Source organism: Hyperolius riggenbachi, chromosome 3 (genome assembly GCF_040937935.1).
Source record: "Hyperolius riggenbachi isolate aHypRig1 chromosome 3, aHypRig1.pri, whole genome shotgun sequence".
Lineage (NCBI taxonomy): Eukaryota > Metazoa > Chordata > Amphibia > Anura > Hyperoliidae > Hyperolius > Hyperolius riggenbachi.
Genome location: NC_090648.1, coordinates 189,905,562 through 189,927,440, shown reverse-complemented (window position 1 = coordinate 189,927,440; position 21,879 = coordinate 189,905,562). Strand labels below are relative to the sequence as shown.

The 21,879-nt window shown below is 43.0% G+C and overlaps 1 protein-coding gene across 6 annotated transcripts in view; it reads left to right on the top strand.

Annotated features, from left to right (window-relative positions):
* MYO5A (myosin VA) overlaps positions 1–19,910 on the top strand; it is a 251,677-nt gene extending 231,767 nt beyond the window's left edge. For 4 of the 6 annotated variants that reach the window (XM_068275462.1, XM_068275465.1, XM_068275464.1 and 1 more), the window contains 3 exons: positions 1,776–1,950; positions 2,348–2,428; positions 4,173–5,822. In XM_068275462.1, the coding sequence (XP_068131563.1) occupies positions 1,776–1,950; positions 2,348–2,428; positions 4,173–4,325 (409 nt within the window). In that variant the 3' untranslated portion in view covers positions 4,326–5,822. Of the gene's footprint in view, positions 1–1,775; positions 1,951–2,347; positions 2,429–4,172; positions 5,824–19,342 lie in introns of those variants that run through there. The other 2 variants (XR_011030300.1, XM_068275461.1) reach the window with 2 other exon arrangements.
* Positions 19,911–21,879: the final 1,969 nt, after the last annotated feature.

Below are 21,879 nucleotides of genomic sequence, written 5' to 3'. Positions count from 1 at the left end.
AGAAGATCTTATTTTTTGTCACAAGTTAGTGAAAAATGAAACTTTGTGAAAAAACAATAAAAATCAATTTCCGCTAACTTTTGACAAAAAAAATCAAATCTTCTATAAACGCTTCATACACCTAACCGAATACCTTGGGGTGTCTTTTTTCTAAAAAGGGGTCACTTGTGGCGTTCCTATACTGCCCTGGCATTTTACGGGCCCAAAACCGTGAGTAGTCTGGAAACCAAATGTCTCAAAATGACTGTTCAGGGGTATAAGCGTCTGCAAATTTTGATGGCAGGTGGTCTATGAGGGGGCGAATTTTGTGGAACCGGTCATAAGCAGGGTGGCCTCTTACATGACAGATTGTATTGGGCCTGATCTGATGGATAGGAGTGCTAGGGGGGGTGACAGGAGGTGATTGATGGGTGTCTCAGGGGGTGGTTAGAGGGGAAAATAGATGCAATCAATGCACTGGGGAGGTGATCGGAGGGGGATCTGAGGGTTTGGCCAAGTGATCAGGAGCCCACACGGGGCAAATTAGGGCCTGATTTGATGGATAGGTGTGCTAGAGGGTGACAGGTGGTGACAGGAGGTGATTGATGGGTGTCTCAAGGTGTGATTAGTGGGGGGAATAGATGCAAGCAATGCACTGGCGAGGTGATCAGGGCTGGGGTCTGAGGGCGTTCTGAGGGTGTGGGCGGGTGATTGGGTGCACTAGGGGCAGATAGGGGTCTAATCTGATGGGTAGCAGTGACAGGTGGGGACAAGGGGTGATTGATGGGTAATTAGTGGGTGTTTAGAGGAGAGAACAGATGTAAACAATGCACTTGGGAGGTGATCTGATGGTGTGGGTGGGTGATCAGATTGCCCGCAAGGGGCAGGTTAGGGGCTGATTGATGGGTGGCAGTGACAGGGGGTGATTGATGGGTGGCAGTGACAGGGCGTGATTGATAGGTGGGGGGGGGATTGGGGGGGTGATCAGGAGAATCTGAGGGGTGGGGGTGATCAGGAGTCCCCAGGGGGTAGTTTAGGGTCTAAAAAAAAATAGCGTTGACAGATGGTGACAGGGAGTGATTGATGGGTGATTAGGGGGGTGATTGGGTGCAAACAGTGGTCTGGGGGGTGGGCAGGGGGGGGTCTGAGGGGTGCTGTGGGCAATCAGGGGGCAGGGGGGGTGCAGATCAGTTTGTTTGGGTGCAGACTAGGGTGGCTGCAACCTGCCCTGGTGGTCCCACGGACACTGGGACCACGAGGGCAGGAGGCAGCCTGTATAATACACTTTGTAAACATTACAAAGCGTATTATACGCTTTGTATGCGGCAGATCGGGGGTTAAGCCGGCACTTCCGTATGGCCGGTGGGATGTCGTCGCGGGTGGACGGAGCCTAATGCCGGCGGATGCGCGCGATCCCCAGCTCGGAAGAGTCCCAGCACCCAACGCCAATGTGCGTTACGTGGTCCTGGGGCTGCCACTTTGCCGCCGCCAATGTGCAGTGGGCGTTCGGCAAGTGGTTAAACAGTTGCTGTTCAGAGACTAGTCCTGCCATGTATCACATTGAAGTACCTTACTAAGGATTGATTATTTTTTCTACTAGATTGAAGAGCTGTCAGTAAACCAGTTAATGGCATCGCTGATGGTCTTATCTTGTGTGAATGCACACAAATCTATTAGTCATTTAGGCTTTTAAGCAGTGCAGATAAATGTGTCCTTAGGAGGAATATTTTATAATGTATTTATCCTAATTGTGCGTGAAGAAAAACAAGCTGATGTTTTGTATTAACACTATGCAGGTACAATGTCAGCCAGCTAGAGGAATGGCTGCGTGACAAGAATCTCATGAACAGTGGGGCCAAAGAAACACTGGAACCTTTAATTCAGGCAGCTCAGCTGCTACAAGTGAAGAAGAAAACAGATGAAGATGCAGAAGCTATCTGTTCTATGTGCAATGCTCTGACTACTGCTCAGGTAAGGAGTGCTAATCTATGTATAGTGTATTTTACTGAGGGGACATTCCATCCTACAGGCAGAGGAGTTGGCAAATCTGTGTTCTGTATGCTGTAACTGATACATGCTTGTACTGTGAATGGTACATCCTGCTTACCTTGTGGTGTGGTGCGCTCCATATGGTCCAGCAGCTAGATTGGAGTGCTTGCAATGCAGGGTAAGGTTTCAGACTGCACAATGAACACAGAGCAGTGGTTAAGTGGAATTTGATTTTCTGGCAGACAACCCATCTTTAAAATGAAGTAATATATTTTTATTTAATGCAAATAGGTGTGTGTTTATTTTCAAACATAATAATGTTTGGGTTTTTTTTGCAGTTACCGTGTATGATAAAAGATGTAAACTTTTATCTTTACAGATTGTGAAAGTTCTGAACCTCTACACTCCTGTAAATGAGTTTGAAGAGCGGGTGCTGGTCTCATTTATCCGCAACATACAGGTAGGTACAGTAGTTGTCTGGGTATCTGATTGCGCAGCAGGTTTCCTACACATTTTCAGATTCCCGCAGTGTTACTCATAGAGCAGAAGGCACTTGTGTGGTTTTCTGGTATGCCCTCAAGATGGATACAGGCTTTGGGTAACTGTAGCACATAGAACGCAGCATCCAACAACCTTTGTGTCTGACCAGCACATGAGCATGCGCCTTAGGCTGGCCAAGTGTACCTGTTCATTTCTATGGGACTTAGGGCCTTTCACTGTGGGGTAATACAGTAGCAGTTGGATTTGAAATTTACCCAGCAGCTTGCTAATCCCACTGGTTTTGTTCCAGAGGATGACAGAGGCTCTTACATACTTTATTCCCCATCACTGTGCATTAAAGGAATACTTAAGCCAACAAAAAAAATGACATTTACTCACCCAGGGCATCCCTCAGCCCCCTGAAGCTGGATGGTGCCCTTGCAGCCCCGCTCCAATCGTCCTGTCCCTGCCGGCGGCTACTTCCGGGTTCGGCGACAGCCGCCGACAGGCTGGGAACGCGGCTGATTCTCCGCGTTCCCAGCCGCTATATCATCCTAACCTCGCATTGGGATCCAGAGGTCTCCTCTGAGTCACTGATGACAGCAGTCTTTCTCAATGTTAAAGCTAACAATTCTGGCCCTATTTTGTGTCTTGCTGTATTAGGCCTTTTTTCCATGGGAGGATGAACTGCACATTTGTCAGGCAGTTCTGGCTGCAAGTGCCTTTGGCTGCATTTCCATACAGCCAAATTACAGTGTTTTGTAACACCGTGCATGTCGCGTTTGACGTACAGCGGGGCTCCCCAGTGGCAAAAGAACTCTTCTGTCATTTCTGAGACTGGCAACCGCCATGCTTGGATGCAGCTTTGGGGGAGGGGGGGGTGCCTGTCCACTGCCCAGTGCTCCTGCTGAGCCCTAGCAAGTGCCTTTCCAGGGAACAGGGTCTACTGACAGGTGATGAAATCAACACATTTAGCTGCTTGTGTGAAAGAGGCCTTAAACTACCACCATTTCTCATTTTATTGAAGAGATTTATTATTTTAGAAGCACGTCAGTACTGTAAAGTTCCTGATATTGTGGTAGCCATCAGTTTACTGTAATTTCTGTCCAAGTGTCAAGTGGGAACGGAATAGGAAGAGAGAATAAATCTCCTCAAAAGTTTTGTTAAACATTTTCAAAAACCTTATTTTACTCAAAACAGAATATCAGAGTAAAAGAGACAAACATCAGCATTCACAATATAATAATCAGAAAATCTCTACCGAGTGTATTATAGTAGACAAACCCACTGACACCCCCCCCCCCCCAAGAAAAAAAAACACCGCCCACAAACCCTGTACTTCCTCCTTTTCCCTGCTGTTTCCATAATCTCTCAGACTCTGTGACCTAGAACAATTATTTCTGTAGCTGAGCAAGGGTATGGTGGGCTCCACGTTTGGAATATCACTCTTCTGGCCATAGCCAGGATGGTGTGATACTGGGCTGAAGGTTTCTTGCTGTGGTCAGGTGTACAACTACAACCGTCATCCACATACTTACTATTTACAAGCATACAGTGTTTTACTTATGCTAACATCTGGAAATATGCCTGAACAAGGGGACTAGTTACCTGAAAGCTTGCATAGCTATCAATTAGCCATTAAAAGCTATTATTTTGACAAGTCATTATAATGAAATGCTTTATCTTCAGACAATAATTTCTTACTTTTGTCTTTGTTCTCTTAGTTGCGCCTAAGGGACCGAAAGGACGCCCCTCAGCTGCTAATGGATGCCAAGCACATCTTCCCTGTAACGTTCCCCTTTAACCCATCCTCTCTTGCTTTAGAAACAATTCAGATCCCAGGCAGTCTCAGTCTAGGTTTCATCGCTCGCGTGTAAATATACCATAACCATGCTGCCTCATATCATTGGATGTGATCACCCAGACCTGCAGGTTCCACCGGAGAAGCATTGCGGAGTCCACCATTGCATCCTTAGACACGTGCGTCACACGCCTCCTGTGATTCGTATATCATTTCAAGAGACTAATAGAGAGGTATCACTCGGAGTCCGTCCAGTGGAATTGTCTATAAAGCCTTTAGTGTGAGTCACAAGCCTTGCTCCATTCTGGATTACCAGTTCTATTCCCAAAGTAGCCATTCCCCTCCCGATAGGAGATTGATGCAGGTTGCAAGTATTGTATTTTATTACATTTTATTAGTGGAATTATGAGATTTGTTGGCAACAGGAGGAAGCTATGATATATTGTGGTAGACTACGTGGCAACAGGCCATATCATCACAATAGGTGTATGAATAATTGTATACACTTGTACTTATAGCTGGACCACAGCATTATTTATGTGAAAAGACAAACCTTTCTATAAAAGTATTGTAAGAAAAAAAAAATCGGCTTTATGTGTAATGTAGATGTTTATTTGTTAGCACCGTGGTTTACTATGCATATAAAATGTGCTGCTGTGTTTTTGTGTTGCTCTAATGTTACACTATCCGTATTAGGCACTACACAATAAACTATTCATCTCTTTATTATCCAGTATGTTTACAGTCCTATGTGATCTGTTTATTAGGGTGAACCCGCAGAATAGGCTGGTTTCCTTATCTGAGGAAGAGAGGCACCTTAGGCACATATGGATTACTGATAAAATAGCTGTTTTTAAGTAAGTAACTAAGTTAAAAAAATGTTTAAAAATAAAAAGCCTTAAGGAACAAATAGATTCTCGTAATATATTGTTAAAGGTTATGTATAGTCTCTTCTGCCATTTTTTTAAGTGTTTCAGTTCAAGTATTATTCTTTTTTTTTCTTCTGCAGCTGAGGGTTTTAATGAAGATTTTACTGTGTTATTGGTGTTTTTTTGCTGTATTACATTATTGTTATTTTGTGCATTTTATTTATTGACACACACACCATTCGGAAGTGTAGAGGAGGGTAGATCATATTGTATGTCTGTAGTGTATAGATTACTTCACTATTAAAAGCTGGGCTTAGAGGGAAGGTAGATTATACCTTGTACCTGTATCACCTGCTGCTATGAAGTAGCACATAGGAAAATATGCCTTGTATTACAGCATAAAGCATGACAACACATGTAGGTGACCTTATTAAACATCACTCCAGGTAACGTGATGTAGATCAACATATGGTGCGCGTTCGCCATGGGGTACACGTGATGGCTTCACGGAGTTGTGAAAAATCACTATATTTTGTTTTTGTTGTTTTTTTTTTAAAGAGTTTTGAAAAATAATAAATTGTATATAAAATAAACCTGGGTACGTTTTTCAGTTGCTTTAAAAAATAACGGAATATTAAGAACGCATATCCTAACTAGAGGGCATGTCTGACTGTATATGAGGCAAGGGCACAATGTTAGTCACACATGGGACTACTTAGCAATCTCTGTTTTTTTATATAGGATGAACCTCCAGTTGCAGATCCAGATACAGCAACAAATAGCTCAGGAAACCGAATGCTCTGATGTTTTTTTTTTGTTTTCTGTTTTTTTTTTTTTGTATTAGACAACGTTTCTGCATATAAAAGTCTAATCCTGATAATCTGGTGATTTCAAACAGCAGAGCTGAAGGGGTTAGCAGCAGACTGTGTGGGTGGGGCTTCTATTGGTGTTTGGCACTGCCACATCATTCAGTTGAGTGAAATTTGGAGGGGTCCAGTAATAAAATATTTAAACACTATTTAAAGGGGGGGGGGGGGAGTAAGGAGCACTTATTTCCAAATAAGGCCATGATAGTAAACCTTGACAAAAATCTGTTCTGCACTTCAAACAAGCAATTCCTGTGTGTAGCCCCATTTCTTTAAGTCATACTATCCCAAAATACCCCGCAGTAAGCAAGCACCTCCTCCAAGCAGTCATTATGCATAGACTGACTTCCTGAGAAGACTAAAGTTTACAGCACTGTCAATCTATCTAAAATGAGGTTGGGTTGGGGGGAGAGATGTTGGGAAGATGGTAGAAGGTACTTGGAGAGTAACTGACTCTCCAAGTAATTTACTTGTAATTGCCTAATAAAGCAGTTTATACAGAAGTGAAGACAAGTGCTTGCACTGATTGCATACTCGGGGATATAAAATGTTTGTACTCTGAGTTGGGCTTTAACGTTCAGAAACACTGTCATAAGCCCGTGCCTGTCTAATCAATTATTTACACTGACCAAAGTGCACATCAGCAAATGAGAAAATTACTGTGTTCACTTATTTCGTCTGCTTAATATATGCTGAGACACTGGATGAAAGAAAAGGTTTATTGGTTTTTACATTTGAGAATTTTGTATGAGACCCAAATAATGTGCCATTTCACCAACACTTGCTTGCTCCAGTATAGATAATCTCACCTTGTAAGCATGCATCATTAGATCCTGCATGTCTTTCTACTTAAAGGTTGAATCTCCCCAGATATTTCTGTAGGTGAAGTCTGAGGCATCAGCTTACCTTTTCCAGCAGCACTAAATTGTAGGCTAATAAAATGATACATATATGCACTCCAGGTTACACACTGGAGGGTTTTATCTAACAAAGTTATACTACTATCAATGGACACCACGTTGTTACATATGTAGACCAGTGTTGGCAGTGTGTTTCATGTGGCGGAATACTTCCGTGCTGTGCATCTGGATTTGATAGCCTCCTCAGAAGGTCGGTGTAAAGTTATGTGATCTTATCACCTTCTGTTCAGCTCCACGTGCAAACCAGGGACAGCTAGACTTGAGACACATAACAGGCTAGTAAGCAAGATGAGGACTAGCTATTCCAACCCTACAACCTGTACTTTGTTTTACAAATCTGCAGCACTCCTGGGGGCAAGATTGTTGCTCCTAAGATGCAGACAATGCCTAGATTTCAAAAATGGTGTACAAAAAATGTAAAGAGTTCAGTTTCAAATATTTTCTGAAGTTTTTCATAACATCAGACTACTCTTGCTTCTTGTTTTTGTGAACATTGGAGTTTTCTTCTACCACAATAGGCCATCCTCATGGTGTATTATGTTATTTTATTTAGGCACAAAATATATTCTTATTTTAAAGTGGATAACAAGGAAATGAACAGTGCTACTTAAAAACAGATGAGTGCCTACCTGCAAAAGAGTGCAAGCCCCACTTATGGGATAAAATACACACCGAGCATACACATGACCTGTCTACCACTGGAGGATGTTGGTTTCCTGTAACAGCTTGCATGCAACTTGTTAAGTACTCGTCCCTCCCACTGCGAAGAAGTCAATCCTCCATGGGAGGGGACCTAACACTAACTAAATCCTACCTATGCATATGCATAGCCTGGGCGCCCTACCAAGTAAAATTGAAAATTGTGGAAAAAGTGGGATCAGCGCATCACCAGGCCGCCTCCGAATGGCCTCCGATCAGAAATGCGCTGAGCCCCCCCAGGGACTGCAAACGCACCTTGAACCCAAACAGAGGCTCTGCATATACAGTGGAGGAAATAATTATTTGACCCCTCACTGATTTTGTAAGTTTGTCCAATGACAAAGAAATGAAAAGTCTCAGAACAGTATCATTTCAATGGTAGGTTTATTTTAACAGTGGCAGATAGCACATCAAAAGGAAAATCGAAAAAATAACCTTAAATAAAAGATAGCAACTGATTTGCATTTCATTGAGTGAAATAAGTTTTTGAACCCTCTAACAATAAAAAGACTTAATACTTAGTGGAAAAACCCTTGTTTGCAAGCACAGAGGTCAAACGTTTCTTGTAATTGATGACCAAGTTTGCACACATTTTAGGAGGAATGTTGGTCCACTCCTCTTTGCAGATCATCTCTAAATCCCTAAGGTTTCGATGGCTGTCTCTGTGCAACTCTGAGCTTGAGCTCCCTCCATAGGTTTTCTATTGGATTAAGGTCCGGAGACTGACTAGGCCACTCCATGACCTTAATGTGCTTCTTCTTGAGCCACTCCTTTGTTGCCTTTGCTGTATGTTTTGGGTCATTGTCGTGCTGGAACACCCATCCACGACTTATTTTCAGTTTCCTGGCAGAGGGAAGGAGGTTGTCGTTCAGGATTTCACGATACATGGCTCCGTCCATTTTCCCGTTAATGTGATTAAGTTGTCCTGTGCCTTTAGCAGAAAAACACCCCCAAAGCAAAATGTTTCCACCCCAATGCTTGACGGTGGAGACGGTGTTTTGGGGGTCATAGGCAGCATTTTTCTTCCTCCAAACACAGCAAGTTGAGTTAATGCCAAAGAGCTCTACTTTGGTCTCATCAGACCACAGCACCTTCTCCCAGTCACTCGCAGAATCATTCAGGTGTTCATTGGCAAACTTCAGACGGGCCTGCACATGTGCCTTCTTGAGCAGGGGGACCTTGCGAGCCCTGCAGGATTTTAATCCATTGCGGTGTAATGTGTTTCCAATGGTTTTCTTAGGGACTGTGGTCCCTGCTAATTTGAGGTCATTCACTAACTCCTCCCGTGTAGTTCTAGGATGCTTTTTCACCTTTCTCAGAACCATTGACACCCCACAAGGTGAGATCTTGCGTGGAGCCCCAGAGCGAGGTCGATTGATGGTCATTTTGTGCTCCTTCCATTTTCGAACAATCGCACCAACAGTTGTCACCTTCTCAGAATTATCCCAAAAAACCTTGCGCTCCTGTCCTGATGATAACCGACTGCTGCAGATGCTAATTTTCCTTTTTCCCAATGCACTGTGCTGCTCCAATCACAATTGGCAAGGGGCAACAAATCTAGAAAAGATGAAGCGCTCCATGGTGCATTATCAGGGGATAATTTTTAATCGCAAATTAAAGGTTCTACTTACAAGAAGTAAAATGACGACTCGCTCATCAGCGGTACAGTCCACCGCTACACACGTATGCAGGTTTGGCAACCACGCCCTGTGGCCAGTAGCGCGTTCTCCGATGTCCGGGGAAGCCGTCCCGCAGTGGGTGTGGGCGTGGCTGTGGTTTAGCGTGCGTATGGCGTCATTACGCGTTTCGGCGCTTTGCGCCTTCGTCAGATCTTGTAAGTAGAACCTTTAATTTGCGATTAAAAATTATCCCCCGATAATGCACCATGGAGCACTTCATCTTTTCTAGATTAGTTGTCACCTTCTCTCCCAGCTTCTTGCTAATGGTTTTGTAGCCAATTCCAGCCTTGTGCAGGTCTACAATTTTGTCTCTGACATCCTTGGACAGCTCTTTGGTCTTTCCCATGTTGGAGAGTTTGGAGTCTGCTTGATTGATTGATTCTGTGGACAGGTGTCTTTTATACAGGTGACTAGTTAAGACAGGTGTCCTTAATGAGGGTGACTAATTGAGTAGAAGTGTCTAACCACTCTGTGGGAGCCAAAACTCTTAATGGTTGGTAGGGGTTCAAAAACTTATTTTACTCAATGAAATGCAAATCAGTTGTTATCTTTTATTTAAGGTTATTTTTTCGATTTTCCTTTTGATGTGCTATCTGCCACTGTTAGAATAAACCTACCATTGAAATAATACTGTTCTGAGACTTTTCATTTCTTTGTCATTGGACAAACTTACAAAATCAGTGAGGGGTCAAATAATTATTTTCTCCACTGTACACCAAAAGCAAAGCTGTTAAGTGGGAGCGGCTGACCAAAAATGAATTACATTAGTACATAACAAGGAAATGAACAGCGCTACTTAAAAACAGATGAGTGCCTACCTGCAAAAGAGTGCAAGCCCCACTTATGGGATAAAATACACACTGAGCATACACATGACCTGTCTACCACTGGAGGATGTTGGTTTCCTGTAACAGCTTGCATGCAACTTGTTAAGTACTCGTCCCTCCCACTGCGAAGAAGTCAATCCTCCATGGGAGGGGACCTAACACTAACTAAATCCTACCTATTTATTTTAAAGTGGAACTGAAGATATTATTAAAACAAACCTTTTCACTTACCTGGGTCTTCTGCAAGTCCCTTGCAGCCGTCTTGTCCCTCGGCGCTCCTCAACGATCCTCTGTTCCCCGCCGCCAGCTAGTTTCGTTTTTCGACTAGTAAGGCCCCGTTCACACTTGCGGTTTTGTCAAAACCGCACCGGATGTCCGGACCGCACCGTATCCGGATCGGACCTGATCCGTACGGTTCCTATCCGGATCCGGTCCGGATCCGGTCCGTTTGCATCCGGTTTCCGTGCGGTGTGAACACGGTTGCGGTCCGGATCCGGTTTCTTAAGGAGATAACAACCTGTAAATACCTGGGGTCTGGGAGGTCAGCAGAAGGGTCTGGGGTCATTGTTGGAGACAGGTGGACGTGTGGAGACCATCCGTGGATACAGAGACTGCTGTTGGGACCATGGATCCAGGCATTTTTCGTATACCTGGGAATTCTCTGTTGTTCGCCTCCTCGTTATCAAACTTATATCAGACATGTTGCTGCCTAGAGCTCCAGCATGAAATCGCTGCTGCCCCACTCTGTGAACTCCATGTGGTCCCCATCCAAAATGCATAGGAAGTGGGGTAGAACGTCCGGTTTTTGTAGCCAGTGTGTTGTGCGCTCTCCGGTTCTCATTACTTTGTATTGGCCGGATGGTGCAGTCCGGCTCCGCCCCGGATACGGCTGCCGGAGGAGCCGGACCAAAAAATAGCGCATGTTGGAACGGACGCCGGAGTCCGGATCCGGTCCGGATCCGGTCCGGATCCGGTCCGGCAGAACGGACGCATGTGAACGGACGCATAGGCTTTCATTGTTATTGCCGTGAGTCCGTTCCGTCCGTTCTGCAAGCGGTCCGGCTCCGGCACGGCGATTCCGGACAGCCACCGCTAATGTGAACCGGGCCTAAGTCGAGGGACCAGTGTGCCTGCGCAGTCCTGCCAAGCATATCCTTTTTCCATGTTCCTGTCTGCAATAGTGCCATTGCAGACGGGACCGCGAAGAAGGATACGTGTGGCCAGAGCCGTGCAGGCACAGTGGCCCATCGGTGAAACCGAAACTAGTTGGTAGCGGGAGAACAGAGGATTGTGGAGGACCGGACAGGATGGCTGCAAGGGGCTTGCAGAATCCCCAGGTAAGTGAAACTGTTAGTTTTAATAGTATCTTCAGTTCTGCTTTAAGAGGCGGGTATGCAGTCTTAAGCACACAAGCACTTTGTTCTCACCATGAGAGTCCCTGAGAGAAATAAATTATTACCTGTAAAGTAGCAACCAAAACACCAGTTTTAGATGAACGTATCCTTTAAAGTGATCTGGACCTACTAAAAAAACCCAGTACAATGTGATAGCAAAATGTGCCAGCTGCCACTGTCAAAATGAAAATATCCAGCTTTAATATTACAGCTACTACTAGTTTCAAAGAGGAACTTTAACTCAGGATTGAACTTCATCCCAATTATTAGCCTATACCCCCTTTCCCACAAGAAATCTTTACCTTTCTTTCCAAATACTGTAGATCATCAGGGGGCCCTGTGTGGCTGATATTGTGGTGAAACCCTCCTACAGTGTGATATCATGGCCAAAGCCTATTAAAGTTCCTCTTTAAGGCTGGTACAAACCAATGTTCTCAGCCAAGGTGACTAGTTGGATCAGGGCCGGTTCTATGCACAATGGGACTGTGGGCAAGAATTGGTGGGGCTCCCTGTCTTGACATTTAATCTCCCCCCTCTGCAATTGCTCCCCCTAACCTGACCTACACCCTTTAACCGCCCCCCCCCCCCTACACAATTAAATGCACCATTAGGTGTCCACTTTTTTTTTTCCTCCACCCCCGCACCCAGAAAGCATTTAGGTGGCCAACGGGGCCCTGTAGCTCCCTAATGGACCCTTCAGGTCTCCTCCTCCCTAAGTATATGGTGTTCACTTGGAGCCCCTACAGAGTGTTTGGAGTGCAGAAAATTCACCCATTTGACTGGTGCGCTCCTCCATCAGTCTGTTTGCATCCTCGCTGGGTGCCTTTTCTCAGTGACCTTCCAGCTTGTACATACTCCCATAACATGCTGCTGAGTCACTGAGAAGAGGTGCGAGGGAGAATGAAGATGGAAGCACACAGACCAAAGAAGGAGCGTGCCGAATAGACAGGTGAGTTTGCTCCACTGCAAACACGCTGTGTCCAGGGAACCACTGTACAGTTGGGGGGGGGGGGGGGGGGCATCAGCAGGCTCTGGGGTCCTGAGCAATTGCTGATTATAGCAGCAACGAAATAATTTCATCTTGCATGCATCTTTCTAAAGATGAAACCGGTAATTAGAACATAATGTACAGTTTTACTGTGTACAGTTTTTATTTAATGTAGTGAAAGCTAACTTTATTTCTTGTAAGCAGTACCATGTATGTATTGTAAAATCTCCATCCATCTTTAATTCGTCACATTCAATTGTTCAGGGTATTTTCTGTTCTTGCAGTGGTTTAAACTAAACTACAGTAGTTATGTCTTCCATAAGTAGTCACACACCCCACCACTACCACAAAATAATTAATCATCCATCCTGTACTTGTAAAACATAACAGCTTATTAAAGGAAACCATTCGATTTTTATTCTTTTTAGGTGCTTTGTTGATATATAATTGAGATTTATAGATAAAATGACATTTGCCTTATTTAGTAGTTGGATTAGGTAAAGAGCTACTATGTAAGGGTTCTCCTCAGACATCTCATGCTGGCAGCTATATGAAATCCTCACACAGCCCTCATCAGGTTATATTCACTAAACTGTGGTAAGGAGAATAGCACCTATAAAGCATTACAGGTTGAATTTGAAAAATTAGAATATCGTGCAAAAGTCCATTTATTTTAGTAAATCAAATTAAAAGGTGAAACGGATGTATGAAATGGACTCATTACATGCAAAGCGAGATTTTTCAAGACTTTATTTGTTAACGTGTTTTGGTTTCTGGACGTAGAAACTACGTCCAGAAACCATGTGCGCTACCGCGCGCCCCCGCGGCCGATCGCGCGCGTGCACGCGCACTCCCGGCCGCGGATTCGGTAGTCAGGGAATCAATGTATCGGACTATGAAGTCCGATCACTGATTCCTCTCCCCCGCTGAAAAAGCGACAGCTTCTCTCGGAAGCTGCGCCTTTTCTGGCCATTCACTTCCTGATGCGCCACTCTAAGCGTGTGTTACGCTTAGAGTGACGTCATGTAAACAAACTCATGGCTGCCATCTTGTGGCCAAAAAGTAATACTACACCTGAAAATAAAAATGAATTAAAATCAACACACATTTACATTATAAATCTATTGTTTACCCCCCACCCTCCCAAAACTACCCAAATAAAATGTTTACTATAAATAAAAAAAACTATTACAATTAAAAAAAAAAAACATGTAAATATTTACCTAAGGGTCTAAACTTTTTAAATATCAATGTAAAGATGAAATATTTCTATATTTTTTTTATTTTAAACTTGTTAATAGTGATGGATGCAAAATGGAAAAAATGCACCTTTATTTCCAAATAAAATATTGTCGCCATACATTGTGATAGGGACATAATTTTAATGGTGTAATAACCGGGACATATGGGCATATACAATACGTGAGTTTTAATTATGGAGGCATGTATTATTTTAAAACTATAATGGCTGAAAACTGAAAAATAATGAATTTTTCCATTTTTTTCTTATTCTTCCTGTTAAAATGCGTTTACAGTAAAGTGGCTCTTAGCAAAATGTACCCCCCAAAGAAAGCCTAATTGGTGGCAGAAAAAACAAGATATAGATCAGTTCATTGTGATAAGTAGTGATAAAGTTATAGGCTAATGAATGGGAGGTGAACATTTCTCTCGTGAAAACCACGGAACCTGAATGGGTTAAGGAGTTTTGATGATTATGGCTTACAGCTTATGAAACCCCCAAAATCAAATTCTCAGACCATTAAATATTGTGAAAATGTTCAATATTCTAGGTTCAGGGTTCCATTTATTTGCCAATAACTTTATAGCTACTTATCACAATAACGTGATCTATACCGTGTTTTTTGTCACCACCAATTAGGCTTTCTTTGGGTGGTACATTTTGCTAAGAATTCTTTTATTCTAAATACATTTTAATGGGAATAATAAAAAAAATTGAGAAAAATTCTCAGTTTATTTCTCAGTTTTCGGCCATTATAGTTTTAAAATAAAATGTTCTACTGTGGATAAAACCCACACATTTTATTTGCCCCGGTTATTACAACATTTAACATTTTTCCCTAGTACAATGTATGGTAACAATATTTTATTTGGAAATAAAGTTGTATTTTTTCCATTTTGCATCCATCACTACTTACAGGCCCATAATTAAAAAAATAAAAGTAATATATCTTTACGAGAAAAAAGTTCAGTCCCTAGGGTAACTATTTTCGTATTTTTTTTTTTTATGCAAATGTTTTATTTGTGCCACAATGGGAGAATGGGGGCAGTAAGGAGTTAATTTCTAATGGTATGTGTAACTGTTTTATTAAAAAAAAAAAAAAAAATTATATATATATATATATATATATATTTATATATATATATATATATATATATATATATATATATATATATATATATATATATATATACATATACATATATATACATATATATATATATATACATATATATACATATATATATATATATATATAGTGTCATTTTACTATTTGGCCGCAAGATGTCCCCCTTCACTTTCTCTTCCTGTGCATACTATTAGTACATGATCAGGAAGTAACGCATGGACGTGTTACTTTTTGTTACAATGGCCCAGACATCTCATATCTCATTGATGCCGGCGATCATTGATACTGGGACTTAGATCAATGAATGGGAACTGCGTTCCCATTCACTGATCTCCGGCCTAACGAGCGATGATGAGAAGGCGCACAGGAGTGAACGGGAGCGCACACAGTGGCGATCGTGGTGAGGGCCGTATATCTATGCCTGTACAGGAACTGATGTCCTATAGTAGATATACTGCCCCAAACAGTTAAGTGGTTAATCCAAAACACTTACAAAGGGTTCCTATTTTATATATTAGGTTCACCTTTTAAATTGTGAAAATGTTCAGTATTCTAGGCTCAAAGTGTCTGACTCTAATCGGCTAATTAAAGGATACCTGAGGTGAGAGGGATATGGAGGCTGCCATATTTTTTTTCCTTGTAAACGATGCCAGTTGCCTGGCAGCCCTGTTGATCTTCTGGCGTACGTAGTGTCTAAAGCCTGGAACAAGCATATGGCTAATCCAGTAAGACCCGAGTCCGAGTACCTGATCTGCTGCATGCTTGTTTAGGGTCTATGGCTAAATGTATTAGAGGCAGGATCAGGAGGACTTCCAGGCAAGTGGTATTGGTTAAAAGGAAATAAATACAGGGAGTGCAGAATTATTAGGCAAATTAGTATTTTGACCACATCATCCTCTTTATGCATGTTGTCTTACTCCAAGCTGTATAGGCTCAAAAGCCTAATGACATCAACACCCTATATCAGGTGTGCATAATTATTAGGCAACTTCCTTTCCTTTGGCAAAATGGGTCAAAAGAAGGACTTGACAGGCTCAGAAAAGTCAAAAATAGTGAGATATCTTGCAAAGGGATGCAGCACTCTTAAAATTGCAAAGCTTCTGAAGTGTGATCATCGAACAATCAAGGGTTTCATTCAAAATAGTCAACAGGGTCGCAAGAAGCGTGTGGAAAAACCAAGGCGCAAAATAACTGCCCATGAACTGAGAAAAGTCAAGCGTGCAGCTGCCAAGATGCCACTTGCCACCAGTTTGGCCATATTTCAGAGCTGCAACATCACTGGAGTGCCCAAAAGCACAAGGTGTGCAATACTCAGAGACATGGCCAAGGTAAGAAAGGCTGAAAGACGACCACCACTGAACAAGACACACAAGCTGAAATGTCAAGACTGGGCCAAGAAATATCTCAAGACTGATTTTTCTAAGGTTTTATGGACTGATGAAATGAGTGAGTCTTGATGGACCAGATGGATGGGCCCGTGGCTGGATTGGTAAAGGGCAGAGAGCTCCGGTCCGACTTAGACGCCAGCAAGGTGGAAGTGGAGTACTGGTTTGGGCTGATGTCATCAAAGATGAGGTTGTGGGGCCTTTTCGGGTTGAGGATGGAGTCAAGCTCAACTCCCAGTCCTACTGCCAGTTTCTGGAAGACACCGTCTTTAAAGTGAACCTAAAGCCTACCAAAAAAAAAGAGATGAACTCACCTGGGGCTTCCCTCAGCCCCCTGCAGACGATCGGTGCCCTCTCCGCTCCGATGCCTCTGGACCCGCCGGCGACGACTTCCGGTTTCGCTGTCACCGGCCGACAGGCATGGGAACGCGAGTGATTGTTCGCGTTCCCAGCCTGTATATCGCCCCCTATGCTGCTATTGCGGCCAGGAGGTCTCAATAGCAGCATAGGGGGCGATATGCAGGCTGGGAACGCGAACAATCACTCGCGTTCCCATGCCTGTCGGCCGGTGACAGCGAAACCGGAAGTCGTCGCCGGCGGGTCCAGAGGCATCGGAGCGGAGCTGCGAGGGCACCGATCGTCTGCAGGGGGCTGAGGGAAGCCCCAGGTGAGTTCATCTCGTTTTTTTTGGTAGGCTTTAGGTTCACTTTAAGCAGTTTTACAGGAAGAAGTCTGCATCCTTCAAGAAAAACATGATTTTCATGCAGGACAATGCTCCATCACACGCGTCCAAGTACTCCACAGCGTGGCTGGCAAGAAAGGGTATAAAAGAAGAAAAACTAATGATATGGCCTCCTTGTTCACCTGATCTGAACCCCATTGAGAACCTGTGGTCCATCATAAAATATGAGATTTACAAGGAGGGAAAAGGTACACCTCTCTGAACAGTGTCTGGTAGGCTGTGGTTGCTGCTGCACGCAATGTTGATGGTGAACAGATCAAAACACTGACAGAATCCATGGATGGCAGGCTTTTGAGTGTCCTTGCAAAGAAAGGTGGCTATATTGGTCACTGATTTGTTTTTGTTTTGTTTTTGAATGTCAGAAATGTATATTTGTGAATGTTGAGATGTTATATTGGTTTCACTGGTAAAAATAAATAATTGAAATGGGTATATATTTGTTTTTTGCTAAGTTGCCTAATAATAATGCACAGTAATAGTCCCCTGCACACACAGATATCCCCCTAAAATAGCTAAAACTAAAAAACAAACTAAAAACTACTTTCAAAAATATTCAGCTTTGATATTAATGAGTTTTTTGGGTTCATTGAGAACATGGTTGTTGTTCAATAATAAAATTATTCCTCAAAAATACAACTTGCCTAATAATTCTGCACTTCCTGTATGGCAGCCTCCATATCCCGCTCATATTTAGGGTTCCCTTTAATCCAAAACACCTTTACAGATTTCCTATTTTATATATTAGGTTCATCTTTTAAGTTGAATTACTGGAATAAATGGACTTTTGCACAAGATTTTAATTTTTGGAGCTTCACCTGTGCATGATGATGACTAGAACAGAATGCATGGCATGTAATATATTGCATTACGCTCTATTCATTGTGTATTTAAACTTTTTATACACGTTATTCTGCTTATCGCAGTTTATTATTATTTTAGTATTTATATAGCGCCATCATCTTCCAGATATTTATATAGGGCCATCGTCCCTCAGTGGGTCTTAAAACCTAACCCCTACCATAGTTCAAAGTCTGTTTGGTGTAGTGTATGTATCCTAGTCTAAAGGCTGCCATACACTGGTCGATTGCCACCAGATCGACCAGCAGATAGATCCCTCTGTGATCGAATCTGATCAAAGAGCAATCTATTGGCTGCCTACACTGCAAACAGATTTTGAATCGATTTCACTATGAAATCGATTCACAATCTGTGGAGATGCCGCCGCCCCCAGCATACATTACCTGATATGGGCGGCGCTAGTCCCTCGGTCTCCACTGTCCATTCTATGCTCTGGGCTTCAGCTTCACTTTACTGTTTAAACTTCCCCCGACAGGAAGTAAGTGGAGCCAGCCGAAGCCCAGCGCTGAGAAGGGACAGCGGGGACACGCATCGGCGGAACAGGTAATGTATTGCCGCTAGCATCGGTCGTCGGACATTCGAACGCCGCTATCGACGCACTCCCGACCCGCTGGCGATCGAGGGAAATTTTCAGCGCGGACAGATCGATGGGATTGATCGATTTCGGACAGAAATCGGTCAGCGTTTCTGCATCGATTTCACAGCAGATTAGATCACAGTGATCGAATCTGCTGTCTATCGGCGGGAAATCCAGTAGGTCTATGGGCACCTTAAGGCCAATTTTAGGGGTAAACCAATTAATTTATCTGTATGTTTTTGGGATGGGGGAAGAAACTGTAGTGCCCAGAGAAACCACACACACATACACACACGGGGAGAACATACAAACTCTGTGCAGATAGTTCCCCGGCTGGAATTCGAACCGGGGACCCAGCGCTGCAAAGCAAAAGTGCTAACCACTACGCAACCATGCTGCTTTGCAGTTTAGTGAAAATACCCCATTGTTCCTTTAGAGATGGTACTTTCCATGTCGAAGCACAGCTCCCCCATACCAAATAGCTTGAAAGAATATTGCTGAAAAGAAGTGGGCATCTTGGTAAGCAATTACAGCTGCTTGCTAACAAAGACAGTGCTTTTAAAGCTGCGCATTTCTAAGTGGAGCACTATGAGGACTGGACAGAAGAGGGTGCTATAGAATTGCATGTTGCCAAACGTACTATGACAGGTGGATCATAACATTTTTTTTTGGGGGGGGGAGGCATATAGCAAACAGTGTGAGGAATGCGCTATGATAAGAGAGAGCTTCTTAATTTCTGCACTTTAAGTGTTAACTCCATGCATTTGCATCTAAATACCTTCCAGCACAACAGCCTCTCTCTGACAGATGAGGTGTTGATTTTGAAAATAGTTTTTTATGTTTTCTTTTTAATTTGATGTTATTGAAATAGCCAGTCGGAGGCCACTAATGTAAAAGGTTCTGTTTTGTTTTTACTTCAGACTCCCATCTTAAAGAATAACATTGCTTTACAGCCATTGATGTGGCTGAGCAAACCTGGAGAGTCAAATATGAGGTGTTTGGAAAACTCTGTTCAATAATTATCTCCAGCCATTTGCCCAGGTGTGCAAGGAGCACAGCATGAGGTTCCTTCAGCAAGCTAAAATAATAAAAGTAAATACTGAGACCTGGATTTAATGTTATGTTTACTGATAATTTATAACAAAAAGAAAAAAAGCTATGTTATTCTGCATGAAACTGTTGTAGACAAGATGGCCAATGCAGAAAATGCATGCTATATCGCTCTTTTTTATGATCTAACTGAAATCATATTATTTACTAATTTAGGTACTAAATTATTATTTTTTTTTTTAATTCATACTGATTCTTGAAAGGAAAAAGTTGTTGCTAAGCAATGTCATGCACACAAAGAGAATATTGCAGCCTAAATGCTAACAGTTCTGTTCTGTACCGTCTGATGTCATACCTCCTAGCAAATGTTTGCATCATTAACACTGTAACTACTAAGCTATCACTGCAAACTGAAAAAATAAAATACATTTAAGAACATGGGTGAGTACATTATTTTATAACCAACTATGTTTTGGTATTCATTTCTCTGCCTAATTTAACCACTTCAGCCTGCGGGTTGTTTTCACCTTAAGGACAAAAATGATTTTCCCCTGTGATGCTCTTGTTTTGGTTTTGTTTTTTTGCCACAAATTAAGCTTTTTAGGGGGTGATACTGGTTTTCAGTAATTCTTTTCTATGCATTTAATAGGGAAATACAAGGGGGGAAAAAAAAATCACAATTTCTCCATTTCTATCCACTATAGTTTTAAAATACATGATGATATATAGATAAAACCCACATTTTATTTGTCCAGTTTTCTCGGCTATCACAACATTTCAATTTATGCTCCTAGCACAATGTATGGCGACAATATATTATTTGGAAATAAAGGTATTTTTTCTGTTTGTACCCTACCAATAATTACAAGCCCCTTATTTGCTACAATAACAGCAATATATCGTCATTACGTACATGTAAAAAAAAAAAAAGCTCAGACCCTAAGGTAACTATTTATGTATTTTTTAAACTGCTACTTTTTTATTTTACATGTTTGTTTGGTAGCTACGCAGGAGGGTGAGGGGTTAATCATGTTTTATTAAATATTACATCTATTTAAATTTTTGTTTTACTTTTTGGCCACTTTTTTGGCTGGCTCGGGGAACATGTTCCCCTTCACCAATGGATTCAAAAGATGGACTGGCAGTGCAACACAGGACAGGTAATGTATAAACGCACACATACATGCACATTTATTGGGGAAACCGCTCCGGGGGTTCAGTCGCTCGTCACAATATTGCTTGCTGTTAGCAGCATGCACACGCTCGAGCAAGTTGGCCCTGCATCTTGCAGCATGTCTGACCAATTCGGCCTGAAATTGGTTGCATTGTTGATCGGGCATGCACTTGGCACCGATTTTCATTCGATTATAATAATCAAATTGGATTGTTGATCAGCCGCCAATGTATGGCCTTCACTTTTTTTTCCTGTGTTTCATCCCTCTTTAAAGGGACCCTGAGCTCTGCATAACAATTAAATTTGGACTTTTCTCCAGCCCCCCCTTAGCCGGCATTATCCTGGTCCTGGCTACAGTAATCCGTGATGACTTTGTGAGTCATTACCCCAGCTAGTGTAAGATTCCTGTGCATGCACGGTTTAGTCATAGAGGACCAGGCATGCACAGGACTCATATGCCGGCTGGTGTGATAATGCAGCATGCACGGTGGGGGCACTCGGGCAACTTCACTCGAAGTCGCCGGATTACCCGAGCCGAGACCAGGATGACGCCAGGGGAACTCGCTGGCTAAGGAGGCTGGAGTAAGCCCCAATTAAGTCCAAATTTCATTTTTATACAGAGCTCAGGGTCCCTTTAACTACCTGGAGACCGCTCCACGCCCATGGGCGTGGCCGCGGCAGCAGCCCCAGGACCGCCTAACATCGATTGGCGTCAAGTCCTGGGGCTGCATTTTGCAGGAGATCATGCGCAGGCTGCGCTCACATCTCCTGCTCGGGGGGGCGGAGCTCTGCCCCGCCTTCAGTCTCTGAGTGAGACTGTTAGACTGCGAAACTGCCGTCTTTACTGTTAGTACAGCGCTGCAATCAGCAGCAGCACGGTACTGGGGACAGCCATGTGACACGGCTGTCCCCATGGGGGACAAGAGCGATCGACTCTCGTAGGCAGAAGCCTATGATAGCCGATCGCCGTGATTGGTCTGCTGGGGTGGAGGGAGGGGATTGAAAAGTAAATAAATTAAAAAACACATCAAAAACAGTAAAAAACAAACGAATATTTATTGAAAAAAAAAAATCAACTTGGGGCGATCAGACCCCACCAAAAGAGAGCTCTGTTGGGGGGAGAAGGGGGGGATCACTCGTGTGTTGTGCGGCCCTGCAGCTTGGACTTAAAGCTGCAGTGGCCATTTTAGATAAAATGTGCCTGGTCTTTAGGTGGGTTTACCACTGTGGTCC